The following is a 22121-nucleotide window of genomic DNA, read 5'->3' on the forward strand; positions in this document are numbered from 1 at the left end:
CTTGCTTTTGGGGGCCATTATTTAGTAAAATAAGGGTTACTTGAGCACTGCAATATCTCTAGTCAATCTGATAACTGAGATGGCTATTACTTGACTAACAGGCAGGTAGCATATACAGCATAGATATGCTGGACAAAGTGATGATTTTCATATCCCAGGCAGGACAGCAGGACGGCCAGAGATTTCATGGCACCACACAGAATGGTGCACAATTTGAAACTTATAAATGATTTCTGGAATTTTTCATTTAATATTTTTGGGCTACGGTTGAGCATGAGTTATTGAAACCATGGAAAGCAAAACTGCAGCTAAGGGGGACCATTGTGTGCCAGACAGATAAAAGTGGAACTATGCTGTTTAAAGTCGAGGTAGGAGATCTAAACGCTAGATCTACCTAGTCTCCCTCACCTCCTTCCCTCAAATAATCCCCAAGGCATATTTTCAAAACTGAGTTTCTACAGACCACAATTTGAAACCCATTTTCACACTAGTGAAATTCACACAAATTCTCCTGTGATCCTTTATCAATATAGTCGGCCCTCCATATCTGTGGGTTCCACATCTGTGGATTTTCAACCACAGACAACACTATATATTTTTAACTGTGTCTGTATTGAACACGTACAGACTATTTTTCTTGTCACCATTTCCTAAACAATACATATAACAACTATTTAAGAGTATTTACATTGCATTAGGGTAGCATAAGTAATTTAGAGATTACTTATGTATATGGGAGGATGTGTATAGGTTATATGCAAATACTGAACCATTTTGTATCACAGATTTGAACATCTTCTGATTTTGATATCCACAGGAGGTCCTAGAACCAATCCCAGTGTTTCTGTCATTCTCATTTGCCCCACATCCTTTAATCCTGTCAGTGTGCCACCTTGCAAAATCTCCAAACCTAGGTAATCCCCACCCATCATCTTTGATGCTACTCTGCATTAGATGGAATTTTAATAGTTATATTCATTGGCTGGACACTCATGAGACATTCCCCCCATGCTTCCCCTTTACTGTCAACTCTTAATAAGGTGTTGGAAATTTGCTTTATGCAGTAGTTGAACCTGCTTACACTCTCAACACTATGAGATAGTGCTCATTTCTCTACAGTTTTAACTAACTAGGTGTTATCAGATGTTTCTGTTTTTGCCAGTCTGGTAAGCATAAAGTTATGTCTTTAATTGGCATTTTCCTGACTCATGGCATCAATGAGTATTTTCACATGATTTTGGCCATTTTGTGAATTCCCTGTTTTCTTATTTTTAAATTGCACTGTTTGATTTTTCTTACAAATTTGTATGAGTTCTTAATATATTCTGGATATTCTTTATTTGTTGTATATGATGTAAACATTCTTTTCACTTAATTACACAACTTCCCTATGACAAAAGATAGGATATAATCAAATTTACCAATCTTTTGGGTTGTTCAAGAAATCTTCCCCTAAGCTATTGTCACAAAATATTTTCTTATAAAAATATTAGTTTTGATTTTTAAATTTTAGGTTTGAGTCTCTCCAGGCTTTCTTTTTCATATGGATATCAAATTAGTGCAACATCAGGAGTGGAATAATCTTAATTTAGTCATAGGCCGGTGATCACATGGGCCTGGATTTGGCACTATTAGATTTTACTGTTTACTGGCCTGTTTATCTGTCTCTGTGCTAATGCCACCATTGCTTTAATTAGGGTCATTTTACATTTATAGGGTGTCACATACCCCCTGCCCCACCATTCTTCAGAATTCTTTTGGCCCTTTACTGATTCATATACATTTTAGAATTCATTTGTCTAAGGGAAGAATTGCCATTTTTCAATATTGATGTTGATCTTTCTTAGCTAAACATCATTTATCTCTCCAGTTTTTCATCTTATTTCCTACAAAGTTGGGCAAAGTCTTCTACAAAGGAAATTATGCACCTTGTTGGATTAATTCTTAAGTATCTTATGGGTCTTCTTTTTGCTGTATTTAAAAAAATCAGACCGTTTTTTAAAATTATATTTTCTGAGTTTTAAAATTTTTATATAGAAAAACTATTGGTTGTTTTATCTCCAACAACCTTGCTGAATTTTATCATAATTGCCTAGATTCTCTTGGCTTTTCTGTATAGACAGCCATATAAACTGTTACACATGAAGACTGGAACAGAAAATGCAAAAAAAAAATTCTTATTCATGTTCTTGTTAAGGTGACTTTGACCTCTGGAGCATAGAAACTGTACTAGCAGGGATCCTTATCTACAGGTTTTGGTCATCAAAGTAATAATCTACTTGCCTAAGGATTTTTTATTTTTAGTTATGAATTGAAATTGAATTTTTGCAGGGAATTAGGTAGTTTTGAAGTTTTGCTTTAATGTTTTTTATTATGTTTATGTTCAACTCTTTTTGAGGGGGGGCTTTGAACAATTTTGTAACTACTTTTGGGTTTTTGTATGTCTTCATTCATAGCCCAGACATACTCCAACTAAGAGTAATACTATTGTAAATAGAAAAAAAAAAAGTTCTCTGGTACTTACACAAGAAACACAAAACCATAACAGCTATTCAGATGTAAGCAGTTATAGTTCAGAAAAACGGTTTATGGAAATTGAATCTCCAAATATCAATGAAAATTATATACAAAGCAAAAGAGAGGTAAGTATGGTACTATAACTTATAAATTTTCCTTAAACTACAGTGGTTCTTGTAAGACTCAGATTACTGACCTTTAGTGGTAATTATAATATTTTAATGCCTTTCAACTGTTATTACCTGCAAATCTGATTTTCAAAGTATATAGAATGGCTTGATCATAGAAAAATATTTTTTGATAGAAGAAAGTTGAAACTTTTAAAATGGGAGTAGTAAGGTCTTAAATAGTGAGGATATCACTGCTTAACTCCGGATTGCATATTTATAATTGGCACTTTCTGGTTTCATGAATATATAGGTATTTGGTTGAACTTCCTGCCACCATAAAAGCCCATCCATCCATCAATAAAAATATTTTAAAAACCTGTAAAATACAGAAAATCAAGACAGAATTTTACAACTTGGAGAGGGCTGGGATTTGAGGTAGACCTAAGTGGATGGGTAGGTATATGTAGATTAAGTGAAGAAAAATCAGTAACCTATGTAAAGGTTACAAAGTAAAAAAAAAACCTGTATATTTAAATAGTATAACATAAGGTTAGATGTGAAAGATGTGGTTTGAAAGAATAGTTTAAACTTTAGTTTTCTGTGGCTCCTCATTTCCTGACTCAACGAAATGAAAAGCAGGAATAGAAAAAAAAGTAGCTTACATCACAGCTATTACAAGAAGATTGAGGTCAACTTAGAATCAAGGTTAACACATGGTAAATATTAGAGATGAAAAGGAAGGGATAGAAACAATCTGAGAAATAATTGACAGTATTTAAAATTATTGGCTTTTGGGTTTGAGAAAGATGATGAAATGTGAATCGAAACATATTTACAGAATTATTTTCTAATTTCTAATACATATTTTAGGAAAGTCATTCAGCATCTTCATTATCCAAGTCTAGTGAAGGAAGAGAGAAAATGTGGTTTGACATGCCCTGTGATGCTACTCATGTATCAGGTTTGTAGTCGTAGTCTTGCTTTTTAAAAAATGATTACTGAAATGCTGCATGACATTTCATCTAAAGAAATTTTGTATTTTTAAGTCATACCATTATTCAACTTAATGGAAAAAGAAAATAAGTAAACTAGGTAGAATTGAATGCATAATTACCTAAAACATAATAAAAATACTTAGTGGAAACAAAGGCTTTTTAAAATAAAAGCAAGAAAATATTAGGTATTTTTAATGAAAATTGTAGCACTTTTAACTTTCTTTAACTGTTCCTAAGGCCCCACTCAACATCTTAGTCGCAAACGGATATACATAGAAGATAATCTGAGTAATTCCAATGAAGTAGAAATGGAAGAGAAAGGAGAAAGGAGAGCAAACTTACTTCCCAAAAAACTGTGTAAAATTGAAGATGCAGATCATCATATCCACAAAAGTAGGTAGATCAGTAGCCTGTATCAAAATGCAGTTATTTGGAAGGTGGTTCTTATATTTTGAATGAGTCTATTTACAAAACAAATTTGTAAAGACAACTTCAGATATGTCCAAGATGGATGATGCTTTATTGCAAAGTTCACATTTATATGAATAATTGTTGTAGTAAGGGTCTTATATACCCATGGATCTCCCTCATCATTCTCACTTATCACATTTAGGTTTTACTAGAGTATGAATTTACTGATGTGCTAGTACCTCATTAAATACTTAACAATAATGTGGAACTAGTTAAAAAGCAGTTAAAAAATAATCCATAAATGTTCCAGCTTAAAGTAGTCATTTCTGCTGTAATCAAGCCATACCAAAAAGTTTGTTTTATAAATCAGAATAATCTCCTTTTTAAATTAAAAAAACAGAAGGAACTCTTCTGCCTTTGATTTCATAATCTGTAGGTTTCACATAGATTCAGAAAATAAGATAGATTTTGTTCTTAGCCTAATTACAAGGCTAAATTTACAGTAATGCATATTTTAACTTCAGCAGATTGTTTTTATTTTTTAGTGTCTGAAAGTATATCTTCATTATCAACAAATGACTTTTCTATTCCTTGGGAGACCTGGCAAAATGAATTTGCAGGTATAGAGATGACTTATGAGACTTATGAGAGGCTCAATTCAGAATTTAAGAGAAGGAATAATGTGAGTTATTCTTTAAATTATGATTTATACCCAATAATATAATAATATGCCACACTTTCAACTAGACCATTGGCTTGTTGGATCCTTTGGCAACAAAATATCCATTCATGAAACCAACTTTCCTTATACGTGAATAATTGGAATAAAATCTGTATATTATCCATATTCTTTCTTTTGCTACTACTTTTTTCTCTTTTGTCCTATTTTCCTTTTCAATTTAATGTTTTGGCTTTTCTATGATTTTTCTTTTTTTACTGGACAGTTTTCTTTTCATGCCACTTTTCAAGACATTTTTTATCTCATGGAGGTGACCATTAATGAAGGTAGTATAGTGTAGTATAAAGAATGAGCAGCTGCAGTCAGAGAAATACCATCTCACTTCATTTTACTAGTTCTGTATTATACTTATGTAGTGTTAGTTTTTGAGGTTCCAGTGAGATAATGCAAAAATGCTTTTTAAAACAATTTTTAATTATTGGTAATATTTTTCCACCTATCTCTTTCACATGCCTCTATTTGAAATCGATAGCTTTTTATGCCCTCCTTTGAATAAAAGATTTTTATGGCACAGGTTATCAACCCCAACCCCCTCGCCCCTGCAATCTTGCTTTCCTTTCTTCTATATTCAGGGTTAAAATTAGAATTTGCTTGTTTTTTCTTTTCTTTTTTTTTTTTTTCCTTGCCCAAGGTCAACCTAATCTGAATAGAGAAGCTTTGACTTATATATTCAAATGTAGCTACAGACACATATTAGAATATATGTTTTTGTGAAAAAAAATGGTTTTAAAAAATTCTAAGTGTGACTTTTAGGCTGTGTCTTTGAAGAGAATTATGACCATCAGCATTTTGGTAAATACTGTAGAGTATGGTGTTCTTATGAAAACAGTTGAGGAGTAATTCAACCCTTAGTCAAAGACCTACTGATGGAGTTAAGTAAGTTCACTCAGAGCAGTGTCTATTAACACTTCAGTTTAAATAACTGTGTTTTTAAATTTTTCACTTTTTCAAGTCCTTAGTAATTTACATTTCATGGAAAATGATTTGCTCTTACTGTACTCTTGGTTATATTGTTATTTTGTAAAGATATTTTAAGTTTAAAATGAGTATTTTTCAGATCCGACATAAAATGTTGAGTTATTTTACTACGCAGTCTTGGAAAACAGCCCAACAACATCTGAGAACAATGAATCATCAAAGTCAGGACTCTAGGTCTGTAATACAAATCTGTTCTGAAAACTTTTGAATGCTACATATTCTGAATGCTACAGTTTTTAAAATTAATCTCATTTTGTTTCTGTAATAGGATTAAAAAACTTGATAAATTCCAATTCATTATCATAGAGGAGCTGGAGAATTTTGAAAAAGATTCACAGTCTTTAAAAGATTTGGAAAAGGAATTTGTGGTTTGTTACTTTTAAAAATTTTTAAATAAGTTTAAAACCTTGTTTGTAAAGAGCTATACTTGGAAAAACTTTCTTTTTTGGGAGCACATCCTAAAGCTTTTTGTTCAGAAAATAATTTAGTTTTATCTTAGTTTTGAAGTACAAACTTAAATTTATGATTAATATCTTTGATAATAAATGAGAAATCTTGAGAGATTTTACTTTCAAGTTTATTTTAACTTGAAAGAGCGTGTGACATCTGGAATATTCTTAACATGTAGCCATACTGTTTGTTTAAATTTGTAATAATAGAAATAGAGTAATTCTACTGTTGGATTTTAATTTTTAATAATATTAAAGTTTAACTGGATTTTATACCTTACAATGTAGGACTTTTGGGAAAAGATATTTCAGAAGTTCAGTGTATATCAAAAAAGTGAACAACAGAGGTTAGTATGACATTCTTAATGACTATAATCTATGAAATTAGATTTTTAAATTAATACATTTCTATTTGAAAACTTATGAATACTATATTATAGCACTCTAATTTTAATTATTGATAAATACAAAGTTAACTCTCATTATTTTACTTGTTAGGCTTCATCTTTTGAAAACTTCATTGGCTAAAAGTGTCTTCTGTACTACTGATAATGAAGAAACTATTTTTACATCTGAGGTATACATTTTATGCTTTTTATAGGTAACCTTTCTTGATTACAAAAAGAATTTGTTAATCTAACTTTGTCTTTGCTGTGAAAACTTTATGGTAAATTTCCTGGGTGAAATATATTTACTTTTTTACAGATGTGTTTGATGAAAGAAGATATGAAAGTGCTGCAAGACAGGCTTCTTAAGGACATGGTAAGTCAACTAAGTTTGAAAATGAAATAATCATACTTTAATGACTTTTGTTTTTGATTTTTTTTGTTTCTGCTTTTATGTCTTTTTCTTTTTGGGTTGAGAGAAGATGGTTTTAGCCCAATTACTTTTAGTTCTTTAAATAATGGGAGCATATTTATATGAAAGAATAGGCGTAATTTAAACAGGCCCTCCTAAGGAATAAAAGAGAATATCAATTTGCAAATTGAAAAATTGGCTGAAAGAATGACTCGTTTGCAGTTTCTAAACACTGTGTACTGCAGCAGGCCTCTGTCCTGCTCTGTCTTCTGAAGGAGAAAATATGGCAGGACAAAACTCCCAAAAAGTCTATAGTTTAGTAGAAGAATTATTGTCTCTTTGGACAAGATGTCATTTACTTAGATTTGAGGATAAAATTAGTTTACTTTCCAATGGCCTAGCAGACCAGCAGCTGCATTCTGGGGTGGAAACATGGACCTGGGAAATGGACTAAAGGTACTGCTTTAAGTGATAATGTCTTTGGAGTTTTCTCAAAGATGTAAGGCATTTTTAAGTACACTGATCTTTGTATACACAGTATATTAATGTACTTACAAAGTTTTAATAGAACCTCAATATGCTGACATAGTACGGGATCAAGATGTTGTGGCTAAGCTAGTTTAGCTTCAAGCAAAAAAGAAACTACTTAACTAGGTTGATCTTTGTTGAAATTGTTTTCTAGACTTTTTATTTTACTCTCTTCCTTTAAAAATTGAATCTAAGTTTCATTAATTTGGGGCTTTAAAAGATTAGAGCCTTCTCTCAACTGATTGTCTCGAATATCAGTAATCACAGAATTCTGTAGATATCGAGATATAGATCTGTTAGAATGCAATATCTTCATGAAAGAAGTTGTTTTATAACAGCTTGAATTTTTTTCTAAGTGTGATTTTTTTTTTCTTGGCCATAGCTAGAAGAGGAGCTTCTTAATGTACGCAGAGAACTGATGTCAGTATTCATGTCTCATGAAAAAAATGTTAATGTGTGAAATCTAGTTTAATCAACATATTTTATCTAATTATTCTTATCTGTGTATAACTGAGGAAATAAGAGTAGTCCTACAAAGAGAAAAATATACATGTTACCCAAGCAAGTGTACCCTTTATAGGAACCCTCAAAATAAAAAAAAAGTCTTTTAATGGATGAGAAAGACCCACTATAACATGACTCCAAGCCCAGAAAACTTCTGTCTATACACTATTATTTTTTAATTTTGGAGATGAAAGCTTCAAGAAACTTTTTGAGTTAATTATGCTCATAAAATGAGTTTAATTAAATTTTATTGTGTAAAATGTATTATTACATAAAATGTGTTTTTGAATCAATGCAGTTTGGGGATGAATATAATTAAAATGTTTAATAGCTTAGAATTCAACTAATAAAAATTTAGCCACACTTACAAGGGGGAGGAAGTCCCTAATTTAAAATGTATACCTGAGTGGTAGATCAGTACTTTCAGCACACTGTTAGAAACATTTATTCGGTTATGGCTCTGGCCTAAAAAAGCTACTACGTTGCCTAAATATGTTAATTCAATATAGAAGTCCTATTTCATAAGCAGGCTGTTTGACAAATACTTTTAATCTAGTAGTCGTTGTAATATCTTGCTAGATTAATTTATAAAAATGAGTACACGTTTGATTTGCTTTTAATGAAGTTGAAATAAAAGCTTATGTCACTTGAATAAATATAAATCATTATATTCCTATTTTGTGAACATTGGGTATCTGAAGAAGGATATTTATTTGATCCAAAGTGTAATACTAAGTAGCCTTACTATCCCTTGTCTACTTAATGGTAGCAGAGTATTATTCAAAAATAATACCAGTAATTAAATACAGTGGGAAACCTGGCCTCTTAAAACCCTCTCATTTTAGTCAGCTTTATGCAATTATTAGCATCAGCTAAGATTTATTGATAGGGCAGTGGGGTTGCTATTTTAAGAGAGTGACAGCTGTTATAATATTAAATACCACTCAGGACTTGCAAATCCATGTTGCCCTGTGAGACTAATTCCATCATGTCTTATCACCCTGTTTACCTCATCGTCAGCCAAATTTCCAAGACTCCTAAATCATACCTCATACTTATTTCAATACTGTACTATATGTGTAATCCATCCCAGGTTCTTTATTCTTTCCAACTCTTCTAAAATCCTGTCATTACCAGCAATTGTGCCCCTCTAAATCTCAATTTCCAACATTCTTATCACTCCAGCCTATCTTTCCAACTTGCTTTGTATAGTAGTCTCAAGCTATTTATACTTTTTCCCTATGCCTGTTACCTTCTTGTCTGTCCTTCCTTCCTTACCCATTCTAGATGCCATAGTTCAAAATAATACTCTTGCCCTTTCTCTTCCTGTCAACCTTATCCACTAATTCTTAGCTGTCATTCTACCAATTGAACAGCACAGGAGAAGAGAATACAATCAGGCTTTACATTTATGGCCACGTACTTCAAATTGGGTACTCAACAATCTTTGCTCTCTTTAATTGACTTTACCACATTTCCAGAGTACTATTGCATATAAATATCTCTTTCCTTGATTCTTTACCTTTGAGCTGATTGTCTCACCTCATTTTCTCATCTTTACCCTAAAATCTAACATGTTTCCTGCATCAATACCAGCATTTTCTGATTTCTCTTTCAGTCCAATAGCAAATTTGTTTATTTAAGAACAATCACCCTACTAGTGCTTTGAATCCCACTATCTTTGATTTTTCCTCTCCTGATTTTTACAGTCCGTGTTAAGGCCTTCCATTGACATCAAGTTCTCCTGAAACCACTGCCCTACCCATATAATTATCTATTCATTTTTACAGAGAACATATCAGAGTAATCTTCTCAGGTTACTATCTCAACTTCTTTGCTTTGTTTCCTCAATGCAGCTCTGCGCATACTATTTCATCAAAACTACTTTTATAATCAACAGTCATTTATGTTGCCAAATCTAATCTCTTTTTACTTAGCCTCTCAGTGGCATTTCACACTTAAAACCCTCTGTTGGCACGTATTTGCTACTCTTCTATGTCTTTTCCTTGGGTTCGTTCCTAGTCTCTTTCTTTTCCTCAGTCAGTGCTTTCACCTTCAGTAATTTCATCTAGTCCCATATAATAACTATTTCTGTGTTGATCTCAAATTTATAAAAGTTCTGACCTTCACTTTGGACATCAGAACATTATAAATACTGCTGTATTGACACTTCGAATAAGAATCTAAACTCTCAAAACAACTCGATTTGTCTCACCATTCTTTCTCTTCATCAAAGAAAAAGTAAACTTTGTCTTCCTATCTCAATAAAATTACTTTTAACTACCCAACTATTCAAACCAAAACATAACAAACAGTAAATTGATCAACAATTCCTATAGATTTTACTGCCAGAATGTGACCCACATGTGAATACTTTCTGCCACTTCCACTGTCTCTGTGACAATGTCGATATCATTTCTCACATAGACAATTTCAACAGCCACTTAAATGGCTTTTCAGCATTTATACTTTCCCATCCATACTTTTTTCACTTAGCAGCCAACATTGTCTTGCTAAAGCATAAATCATACCATGTCACTCCCTTACCTAAAACTCTCCAGTGACACACACTCTCAACCAGTGGGTCAAGGGACAACTCATAAGGGAAATTAGAAAATACTTTGGCAAATGAAAATGCAACATACCAAAACATGTGATCCGTTGAAAGCAGTGCTCAGAGGGATGTTTATAGCTGTAAGCACCTACAATAAACAGGAAAAAAGGTATCAAATCAATAACTTTATACCTTAAAGAACTAGAAAAATTTAAAGCTGTCAGAATCGATGAAATAATGAAGACTAAATCAGAGATAAACAGAATAGAAAAACACAGAAAATCAATAAAAACAAAATTTGGTCCTCTGAAAAGATCAAGAAAATAAACCTTTAGCAGACTAAGTTAAACAGAAGACTCAAATTTCTAATATGATAAATGAAAGGGACATGACTACTGAAATTTCAGAAATAAAAAGGATTCTAGAATACTATGAACAATTATATGCCAATAAATTTTAACCTAGATGACATCGATAAATTCCTAAAAACAAATTACCAACACTGACTCAAGAAGAAATAAAAATTATCAACAGACCAATAACATGTAAAGAGGTTGAATTAGTCATTGAAAACCTTCCAACAAAGAATTCTATAATTTAAATAATGCCAGTTATTTTTTTTTTTTTTTTTAGAGACAGAGTCCCACTCTGTCACCCAGACTGGAATACGGTGGTCTGATCTTAGCTCACTGTAACCTCAAACTCCTGGGCTCAAGTGATCTTCCTGCCTCAGCCTCCTAAGTAAGCTTAGGACTCTAGGAATGTGCCACTATGCTCAGCTATTTAATATTTTGTAGAGAACGGGGTCTTGCTGTGTGTATCCTATGCTGGCCTCAAGCAGTCCTCCTGCTTTGGCTTCCCAACTGGAATTACAGGTATGAGTCACCATGCCCTGCCCAGTCCTTCTTAAATTCTTTCAGAAAACAGAAGAAGAGAGGACATTCCAAACTCATTTTATGAGGCCACTATCACCTTGTAATATCAAACCATACAATGGTGTCATTACACAAATATTCTCTATGAATATAGATGCATAAACCCTCAACAAACCAAATCTAGCTGCACATTAAAAGCATTCCATACCATGACCAAATGGATTTATCCCAGCCAAGCAAGGGTGGCTCAACATATGAAGATGAATGTAATATACCATATCAATAGAATGAGAGACGAAAAAGAAACATTCTTATTGGAACTGATGCACAAAAAGCATTTGACAAAATCCAATATCCTTTTATAATAACACTCAAAAAACTGGAAATAGAAGGGAAATGCCAAAACATGATAGAGTATAAATGAAAACCATATAGCTTACATAATACTCAATGGGGAAAGACTAAAAGCCCCCCTGCCCTGCCAAGACCAGGAACAAGACAGGGATGCCTGCTTTCACTGCTTGTATTCAATATTGTACTAGAAGTTCTAGCTAGATCTAGAAATTATGCAAGAAAAAGAAAAAGATATCCAAGTGGGAATGGGAGAAACAAAACTATTTCTTCTCACAGGTGATTTGATCTTATGTATAAGAAATCCTACAGAATCAAGAAAATCATTAGAGGCTAATACAAATTCAGCAAAGTTGCAAGATACAAGATCAACAGAAAAATCAGTTGTATTTCTATATAATAGAAATTAACAATACAAAAGTGAAATTAAGAAAACAATGTCCTTTATAGTAGCATCAAAAAGATTAAAATTTTTAGGAATAAATTTAACCAAGGGGAGGTATAAGACTGAAAACTACAAACATGGTTGCAAGAAATTAAAGATGGCCTAAATAAGTGGAAAGGTAATCCATGGTCATGGATTGGAAGATTTGATATGTTAAAATGGCAGTACTCCCTGAAGTAGACTACAGATTTAATACAATCCATATCAAAATCCTAATGGCCTTCTTGCAGAAATGGAAAAGCTAACCCTAAAAATCATATGAAAATGGAAGAGACCCAGCATTACCAAAAAAATTTAATGAATAAAGTTAGAGAACTCATAATTCCCAAATTCAAAATTTATGACAAACCTACATTATCGAAATCATGTGGTACTAGCATAATGATAGACATATAGACCAACAGAATGTAATCGTGTGTCTAGAAATAAATCCACCCATCTATGGTCACCTGAGTTTCATCAAGGGTATAAGACCATTCCATGGGGGAAAGTATAGTTTCTTAAATTGTTCTGGGACAATTGGATAAACACATGCAATATAATGAGGATGGAACCTTCATATCATATACAAAAATTAATGGATTGGAGACCTACATGGAAGAGCTAAAACTCTGAAACTCAGGAAAAAATGCAGAAGTCAATCTTGATGACCTTGGATCTTGCAGTGCATTCTTAAATATGATAGATATAAGCAATGGAAGAAACACTAGATAAATTGGACTGCAGCACAATTCAAAACTTTTGTGCATCAAAGGACACTCCCAAAAAGTGGAAAGACACCCTACAGAATGGGAGAAAATATTTGCAAATATCTTTGAGAGTCTACTATTCAAAATATATAAAGAAGTGTTACAACCAAACAACAAAACACAACCCAAATACAAACGGCCAAAGGACTTGAATAAGCATTTTTTTCAGAGAAGACCTACAAATGGCCAGTAAGCACATAGAAAGATACTCAGCATGATTAGTCATTAGGGAATGTAAATCAATACCATAATGAAATGCCACTTTATCCCCACTTGGATCCCTAGAATCAAAAAAAAACAATAAATGTTGGTGAGGATGTGGAGAAATTGGAACTCTTGGACATTTCTAGGGCAATGTAAAAGAATGCAGCCACAGTGGAAAACAGTTTGGTTGGTTCCTCAAAAAGTTAAACATAAGAGTTACCGTATGACCCAGCAGTTCTATTAGGTATATGCCAAAATGAATTTGTATTAGTCTGCTTTTGCATTGCTGTAAAATACCTGATACAGCATAATTTATACATAATAGATGCTTAATTGGCTTGTAGTTCTGCAGGCTTTATGGGAAGCATGGTGCTGACATCTGCTTACCTTCAAGGGAGGCCTCACAGAGCTTATGGGGAAAAGTGAAGAGGAGGCAGGCATGTTATATGGTGAAAGCAAGAGAAGAGAGACAAGGAGAGAGGAGGAGGTGCCTCACACTTTTAATGACCAGATCTCATGAGAGCTCACTCACTATTTTGAAGACGCATCAAGCAATGAGGGATCATCCCCTACCCAAACACCTCCCACCAGGCCCTGCCTCCCACATTGGGGATGATAATTCAACATGAGATTTGATGGGATCAAATATTTGAACTACATCATTCTACTTCTGGCTCCTCCCAAATCTCATATCCGTCTCACGTTGTAATATACAACCATGCCTTCCCAAGAGTCGCCCAAAGTCTTAATTCATTCCAGCATCAACTCAAAAGTACCAGGTCCAAAGTCTCATCTGAGACAAGGTAAATAAATCCCTTCCGCCCATGAGCCTGTAACATCAAAGGCAAGTTATTTACTTCCAAGATACAATGAGAGTATAGGCATTGGGTAAATACTACCATTCCAAAAGGGAGAAATCAGCCAAAAGAAAGGGGCAACAGGCACCATGCAAGTCCCAAACCCAGCAGGGTAGTCATTAAATCTTAAAGCTCTAAAATAATTCTTAACTCCATGTCCCACTTCTCATACATCTTCTGAAATCTAGATGGAGGGTACCAAGCCTCATTCACTCTTGCACTCTGTGTACCTGTAGGCTTAACACTATGTGGAAACCACCAAGGTTTATGGTGACTTGTGCTCTCCAGAGTGGTGGCATAAGCAGTATCTGGGGCCCTTCGAGCTGAGGTTGGAACTGGAGGCAGGGATGTAAGGAACAGTGTCCTGAGGCTGCACAGGACAGTGGGTCCTGGGCCTGGCCCACACACCATTCTTCCGTCCTAGGCCGCTGGGCCCCTGGTGGTAGGGGCTGCAATGAAAGTTCTCTGAAATGCCTTCGAGGCCTTTTCCCCATTGTCTTGATAGTAGCACTTGGTTCCCTTTTAGTTATGCCAGTATCTCTAGTAAGTGGTTGCTCCACAGCCTGCTTGAATTCCTCTTCCAAAATAGCTTTTTCTTTCTCTGCCACACAGCCAGGCTGCGAATTTTCAAAACTTTTACTCTCCATTTTCTGTTTAAATATAATTTCCAATGTTGAGTCATTTCTTTCTCCCATACGGGAACATAGGCTGTTAGAAGCAGCCACGTCATTTCTTGAACACTTTGCTGCTTAGAAATTTCTTCAACCAGATACCTTAGGTCATCATTCTCAAGCCCAAACTTCCGCAGATCCCTAGGGCAAGAACAGAATGCATCCAAGTTCTTCACTAAGGCATAACATGTGTGACCTCTGCTCCAGTTCCTTGTAAGTTCCTCGTTTCCATCTGAGACCTCTTCAGCCGAGACTTCACTGTCCATATCACTATCAGCATTGTGGTAGCAACCACTTAACCAGTCTCTAAGAAGCTGTAAGCTTTCCCTTATCTTTCTTTTTCTGAGCACTGCCCACTCTTCTAATCTCTTAACTAGTTCCAAACCTTCCACGTTTTCAGGTACCTTTATAGCAATGTCCCACTCCTCCGTACCAACTTTCTGTATTAGTCCATTCTTACATTGATATAAAGAAATATCTGAGACTGGGTAATTTATAAATAAGAGAGATTTAATTGGCTCACAGTTCTGCAGGCTTTACAGGAAGCAAGGTGCTGGCACCTGCTTGGCTTCTAGGGAGGCCTCAGGAAGCTTACAGTCATGGTGGAAGGTAAAGAGGAAGCAGGCAAGTCACATGGCAAAAGCAGGAGCAAGCAAGAGAGTGAGTTGCAGGGGCAGGTGCCACACAGTTTTAAATGACCAGATCTTGTGAGAACTCACTATTGTGAAGGCAGCACTAAACCATGAGGGATCCACTCCCATGACCCAGACAAATCCTACCAGGCCCCACCTCCAGCATTGGGTATTACAATTCAACATGAGATTTGGGCAGGGATAAATATCTAAAATATAGCAGAATTGAAAACAGATTGAACAAACACTTGGATGAGAATGTTCACAACAATACTATTCACAATAATCAAAAGGTGGAAACAACACAAATGGCTGTCAACTGATGATGAATAAACAAAATGTGGTATATATCCATACAGTGGAATATTATTCAGCTATAAAAGGAAAGGAGTATATATTCATGCTACAATGGGGATGAACCTCAAAAACATTCTAAGAACGAGACACACAAGGTCATATATTTTAGGATTTCATTTATATGAAATGCCCAGAACAGGCAAATCCACAGGGAAAGAAAGCAGATTAGTGGTTGCCAGGGGATGAGGGAAAGGAAGAATGGGGAGTGACTGCTTAAAAGTTATGTTGTGATGAAATGTTTTGGAACTAGATAGAGGTGAGGTGGTAGTTACATAACATTGTGAATGTACTAAATGCCACAGAATTATGCTACTTTAAATGCCTTATTAATCTGCATTTCATCTAGTTATTAAAACTTACTAAAACCCATCCTTTCTATCAAGGCCTAGAAGGCCCCACATGAGCTGACCTCTGCCTCTTTCTACCCTTATTTTTCACTCCTTTCCCCCTTGTTGAGTATGCCTCAAACATTACTTGAACAATCTTACTTTTTTCTAAATCTTTGGTTTTGAGATTCCATTTTCCTGGGAACTCTTGCTGTTTTTCACATATCCATTTAAGTGGTAATTATTTAGAGAGCACTTCCCTCACCATCCAATTAATGTTACTATTTCTATCATATAGCAGTTTTTGGTGTCTGAAATTTATTTCTGCCTTCCCTCCACAAACTCCACTCCTGTAAATTCTGTGGGGGTAGGAAACTTGTATGTCTTATTCATCACAATTTTCAGAACTTAAAAGAGTGTCTGGAAAAGTAGGCTTACAACAATGTGAATGAACAAACTAATGAATATGGCAGTTTTAAGTAGGAATTTACTAAGTTCAAAGAGAACTAATGTGTCTGCTAAAATTTTTAAGCTCTTTGTGGTGTCAGCATTTTCATTGTAATTGAAAAAGTATTAACCAGCCATTTGAACATCTATTATATGATATGCACTGAGCTCAGGTCTAGATACAGAAATGAGTAATAAATGAACCCTTCCATGGTGTTACAGCTCTTTTAGAATATGTCTAGCAGGTTTTTCAGTTTTCACCAGAACGCCCAACTCAAAACAGAGATGAACTCCCTTCTTAAAAATGAGGATATATGTGCTTTTGAAGTCATGCAGAATCATACTTATTTCCATTTCATTGGACCCTTAGAGGAATCATATAGGCAAATCAAATATACATAGACTTCATTGTTAAGACAATATATTTGTAATGGTTAGCTTTAGTTTTTCTATTTAAATAAAGGTACATGAAGATATTCTGAATTGACATCTACAGGAGAACAACATTTTAGGAATACAGATGTGTTGAGTGAGAGCAATATGTTATACCATCTTGAATTTTAAATAATGTTCTTTTAGCTTATATTGTGATAGCAACAATTTTAAATAAAAGGAACTTGGAGGAGTGGAAGTCACATTAATGAAACACTTGGCTTTAATAACGATGAGGCTTTATTTACCTACTTTGATGTACGTTTTGTACAAGTCAAATACAAAGACAATTGGGTTTATAATGAGTGTTGAAATTTGGAATAGATTTGAAGTTAAAAGGGTTTAAGCTTATTTAAAAACAATTTAGCTATTTGACTACTATGTAATTCATTTCTAAAATGTTCTATTATATGTTTATTTAAATTTTTTAAGTTCAGAGCAAGATCTAGCAAAGTTTGTCCTGAAGGGCTATACAGAAAATGTTGTAGGCTTTGTGGGCCAGAAGGCAAATTTCAGAGTATCATGTTAGTGCTTATTATAATCATTTCAATTGTAACCATTTAAATATATAAAAACCATTCTTAGCTTACTGGCCACTAAAAGGGCAGTGGTGGGGGGGTGAGTGGGGCTGGCTAGATTTGGTCTGTGGGCTGTAGTTTGCAGACTTCAAGTTCAGAAGGGAAATCTTATAGATCAGAACTCTGTTCTTATAAAATTTTTCCTTAGTTTATCTTACTGTTTCACAGAAATAGTAATTTAAATCAATTTTGCATAGCAGAGGCTAATGAGTATATTAATTAATATAGCTAAAATTATTGATTGTTCTATTTTAAACATATTAAAAATAAATGATCATTGTAGCTAATGACTTAAATTTCTTACCTGGATTGTAATCTAACACCCTGGTGTAGGTTTACTGCGTGTCCTCAACCAAATAGAGCTGTAAGGTGGTAACTGTCCCAGTAGTACACATGGAAAAGGATATGGAAGAGAAGAAATTTTACATTAGTATAGCTAGGCAGAAACCTAAATACTAAACTGTAGCTACAGCCATTACTATAGTGATCTCATTGCCACCAAATCGTATCATGGATGGCCAACACCAACTTAAAAGGCCAGTAGATCCTTTAAATGAATAATAGATGGAGTGGTTTTCATATAGCATTTAATTCAACATGAAATTTGTAGTCTACAGTGACAAATTCTGCCAACTCTGAGCTCAGTGCTTAGTGTGGAGCTTCACAGTTGCTGGGGTTCTTTAACCATTCTGTTATCACCTATTAACAGTTAAACCAGATACAGTTAGTGTATAAGTTCCTTATCTAATTAAAACTTAAAGTATGGAAGAATCATATATGCTATGAATAAACAAGTAGAATTTTGAGCAAAATACCAGCAAATAGTATCAACAAACAAATCTAACTTGGAATGTAAAGATTGAAGCAAGATGATAGGTGGTTCTGGAGATGTGCTTTCTGCCACATCAGGTGTCACCATTATAATTAAGAAGTAGGCTGTCTGGAAAGCAGAGAATGGACTGGTGGTGTAGACCAGTCTTTTAGGGAACACAGCTGAATTGTAGTAATATATTCGGTATATGTATTTTTGAGAAGGGATAATAAACTGCATTTAGAAAGGAATAATATACATATATAACATGTTTGCAACTTGAAACATTAAATTATTGCCATATATACCATATATCCAGATTTCTTTCCTCCCATTGCTTATTAAGAAAACTGAATTTTTTAGAATTTCCCCATTTATATCTTTAAGATTTACAGTTGAGATTAAAAACTTTGAAAAGGTTTTTAAAATTTTTATTACTTTAAAAATACTGCTCTATTTTCATAGAACTATGGAACTGCTAACCAGTACTTTCTGTTGTTCATTCTAACATTTTTTGAATATGAACTAGTAGTATGTTCCTAGTATCATCACTGTAAATAAATTTGCAGATAAATAAGCAAATGGGATTTATAGAAATCTACTGTTTGAAAATAATATATTCAGTTTCATATGTTCATTTGCTTACAAATATCTTCTGAGATGTTTTCATATGAAAAATGGACAAAAAGGTCTCTGAAAAAAACTAGACAAATGGGTATTGGAAGCAGATAGTAACAGCAGTTTTAATAGTACAGCTAGGGTTTTGCATTTCTGAGCTTGAGTTTGTTGAAGGACTGTAGATACACTAGCTGAAAACTTTGACTTTACTTCCAATGTATAATAAAATGTAGGCCTGTAATTACCATATCTTTCCACAAGGTGGATATTTTGATGTTAGGTTCTTCCCCCCACCCCCTGCCCCCACCACCATTTCAATTGTCAGAAAATTACTTAGGTGATATGATTTCAAAGTCTCTTTATTTTTATATTTTTTGAGACAGGGTCTTGCTCTATTGTCCCGGTTGGGGTGCGGTGGGGGCCAAGGTGGTTTCTAAACAGTAGCACCTTTTCCTTCTCTTTGTTTCTTAGTAAGTATATTAATATTTCTATGTGAGGGAAATTGAAATCTTAGTTTTACATAATTTGGGCTCCCATTAATATTTTAAATTGAAAAATACAGAGAGCTTCTAATATGTTGCTTAAAATAGAAAAAAGGTAAAGTTTTTGGTAGTTGGTTGGCTACAAATAATGGGTTATGAACAGCATAATGTGTATGTGTGTGTGTATATATATGTATAATATATATACATCTTAAATCCTTTAACTGACTTCTAATTAGAAAGGATTTAGATACATTTCACAAATGAAGAAATTGAGGCTCAGAGAAGTCAACTGATTCACAGAAGGTTACAGAGCAACTAAGAGGTAGAGCTGGAATTTTTCTACCATAACAATGTATTTAAAAAAAAAAAAAAAAACTATAATTCAATGAATAGTGTGTTTTGCCAGTCTCTAGGACTGATCAGAAGTCACTTTGGACAAAGTGCTAACATAAAGGCTCAGTAGTTTCTGTGGGCATCTGACCCAGTAGCAGTCTTAAGTAGAAAAGGAAAGATAGTGGAAGTCAATGAGGTAGCATGTGTGGCAAGAAGTCACAGAGGACACTCAGTTGCTCCAGGTGCTACCTGATAACCCTATCATCAGTAGCTAACATTTATTGGATTCCCAGAATGTCCTCAGCACTGTGCCAGCACTTTAGTTACTTTCTCTTATTTAGATACTACAGCAATGTTGTGTGCGAGAGATACAACCATCCTATAGAGAAAATAAGTAACTTGCTGAATAGCACAGAGCTTGGATTTGTGCACAAGTTCTGCAAGCTCTGAAAGTCATGCTCCAAGTTACTGTGCTTCCTGCCTCACCAGTATACCAGGAGGGAAGGCTTATCTCTGTAAGGACACTTATTTGAAAGCCAATTAAAAATATTTTTCAGGGAACATTTATTGTTTCCCCCTTTGTGCCAGGTTAAATTTCCTTTCTTTATAATCTCCTTCATCTAAAACTTTGTCTAACAACATTTGCAGAGGTGAGCTTAAAAATACTCTTAAAGAGGGGGATACTTTTCATTTTGATAGAAGTTTTCAACAAATTATTGCTTATTTCTTGGTTAAATGCACTCATTTTGATTTTCTAAGGCACAAACCACATATATAAACAAAACTTACCAAACACATAAAAAGTTGGAATTCTCATTCATGTGTTTGGATTCTGATGGCTCAAAAGTAAAAATTGACTTGTTTCACAGATCCCTGTTCTAAAGTACCACTCATCCCAACCCCAAGAAAATGTAAAGCCTGGGTTAATTTCCTGCAATAAGTAGTCATTTAATTAAAGAACAAAATTAACAGGAATCAAAATGTTGCAGCTGTATTTTTTGTTAGACATTATATAAAAAAGGAAAAGTATAATACAGTAAATCATTTTGTATAACATGAACTTAAAGAGTTTTCAAATTAATAATGATCAGGATAAAAATGTCTTTTAAACATAATACTGAATGACATTGTCACATGTCCCTCATGTCAGAGGCCTGGGAGTGGTGAGCCTGCACATGCACGTTGCCCGTCCTCCATTACACTGCAGAACTGTAAAACAAGGTTGAAAGGCAAACAACAGTTTTCTTCTGATAGAGTTATGTTGGGTCTTAACTGACCCCAACAGTTCACACTCCTCAGACACCAAAGAAGGAAGGAAGTGTGTCCTCTGGTTACTCCTCTTGCAGGTAAGTGTGGTCAAGATTGCACCTGTGTGTGTGATCCTGCTCTTCTCACAAACACAGCAGGTAGTCTTGAGCTGAACTTCAGGAAAGTTCCCTGATGAATGTTCAGTGTTGGTATCAAAAAATTAAACACAAATTCTTCTCAGAAGAAAATCTCTATGGCCTGTGGAATCTAGATATTATAAAAAAGACAAAGAATTTAAGGTTATACATTTCTAGCAGTTAAAATAGCCAAAGACCTTCTACAAAGTTTTTGCTGCTATTTGCTACAAGGTTAAATTTGCTGCTATTAAAAAGCTTCTCAGAAGTCCCATATGTAAAACATGAGGATGGAGCTACTCTAGTTAAAATAGGGTAGAGTCTCAGAGGGCTCCCTACTCTAAGGCCCCTATTATATGCTGAATTCTTAGGACTACCTAGAACTTAGTTTTAAAACAGTGAGGTAAGCCCTTGAAGTACACAGAAAGGCCAGGGCTTTGCTAAATCAGTAGAAATAATGTATTCGTTAATAAATTATTGGAAATTATGGTAGAGTTATGACTTTTTATAGAGTATTATGTTCATAGTAATTTTAAAACACTTAAAATCTCATAACTAAAAATACTGTTCTGACTCTTAAATTCATATGAATTGTTAAAATGTGGTATAAAGATCTTATTTCCTTATGTTCAAGTATTAGAGTCATTATTTTAGAAAGTTATCAACTTAGGACAATGAACATCTTTACTAAACATTTTAATGTGTAATCAGAAAATGTACAAAATTGAGATTATGATATATAGAATACGTAGTCATTCTGTTTAAGACAGAATGAGCATTAAATGTAATTGTTCATTATTTACTGGAACTGTCTTTCCTAAACATTCATATGACCTATTTCTTCCCAAAAGTATGTTAGTCATGGGAGGTAACCTTAAAAAACAAACTATTTGCATAATTTTCTCCTATTCATCCAACTTTCCCTTCCTTGATACATTCACCCCAAAACCATGGGTTAAGATGGAATTCCATTTACTTAGTTTCT

The 22121-nt window shown here is 34.1% G+C and overlaps 2 protein-coding genes, 1 long non-coding RNA gene and 1 other non-coding gene across 8 annotated transcripts in view; 2 read left to right on the forward strand and 2 right to left on the reverse strand.

Annotated features, from left to right (window-relative positions):
• SYCP2 (synaptonemal complex protein 2) overlaps nucleotides 1–8704 on the forward strand; it is a 54732-nt gene extending 46028 nt beyond the window's left edge. For 2 of the 3 annotated variants that reach the window (XM_008012286.3, XM_008012328.3), the window contains 10 exons: nucleotides 2457–2642; nucleotides 3498–3588; nucleotides 3860–4015; nucleotides 4579–4715; nucleotides 5830–5924; nucleotides 6019–6118; nucleotides 6488–6546; nucleotides 6698–6776; nucleotides 6905–6961; nucleotides 7908–8704. In XM_008012286.3, coding sequence (XP_008010477.3) covers nucleotides 2457–2642; nucleotides 3498–3588; nucleotides 3860–4015; nucleotides 4579–4715; nucleotides 5830–5924; nucleotides 6019–6118; nucleotides 6488–6546; nucleotides 6698–6776; nucleotides 6905–6961; nucleotides 7908–7985 — 1038 coding nt within the window. In that variant the 3' untranslated portion in view covers nucleotides 7986–8704. Of the gene's footprint in view, nucleotides 1–2456; nucleotides 2643–3497; nucleotides 3589–3859; nucleotides 4016–4578; nucleotides 4716–5829; nucleotides 5926–6018; nucleotides 6119–6487; nucleotides 6547–6697; nucleotides 6777–6904; nucleotides 6962–7907 lie in introns of those variants that run through there. The other variant, XM_073005498.1, reaches the window with a different exon arrangement.
• LOC103243270 (uncharacterized) overlaps nucleotides 1–18841 on the reverse strand; it is a 40369-nt gene extending 21528 nt beyond the window's left edge. The window contains exons 1-2 of the long non-coding RNA XR_012088955.1: nucleotides 17812–18841; nucleotides 10675–10731 (exon numbers count right to left, since the gene is read on the reverse strand). This is a non-coding gene — a long non-coding RNA (uncharacterized lncRNA). The remainder of the gene's footprint in view (nucleotides 1–10674; nucleotides 10732–17811) is intronic.
• LOC119618670 (U7 small nuclear RNA) lies at nucleotides 16709–16770 on the forward strand. Its single transcript, XR_005235040.1, has one exon. It is a non-coding gene; the product is annotated as a U7 small nuclear RNA (small nuclear RNA).
• A 1836-nt stretch (nucleotides 18842–20677) lies between the features above and the next one.
• The window catches only part of PHACTR3 (phosphatase and actin regulator 3), a 275725-nt gene continuing 274281 nt past the window's right edge, over nucleotides 20678–22121 (reverse strand). For all 3 annotated transcript variants that reach the window (XM_008012500.3, XM_008012491.3, XM_008012529.3), the window contains one exon: nucleotides 20678–21269. In XM_008012500.3, the coding sequence (XP_008010691.2) occupies nucleotides 21254–21269 (16 nt within the window). In that variant the 3' untranslated portion in view covers nucleotides 20678–21253. The remainder of the gene's footprint in view (nucleotides 21270–22121) is intronic.

Source organism: Chlorocebus sabaeus, chromosome 2 (genome assembly GCF_047675955.1).
Source record: "Chlorocebus sabaeus isolate Y175 chromosome 2, mChlSab1.0.hap1, whole genome shotgun sequence".
Taxonomy (NCBI): domain Eukaryota; kingdom Metazoa; phylum Chordata; class Mammalia; order Primates; family Cercopithecidae; genus Chlorocebus; species Chlorocebus sabaeus.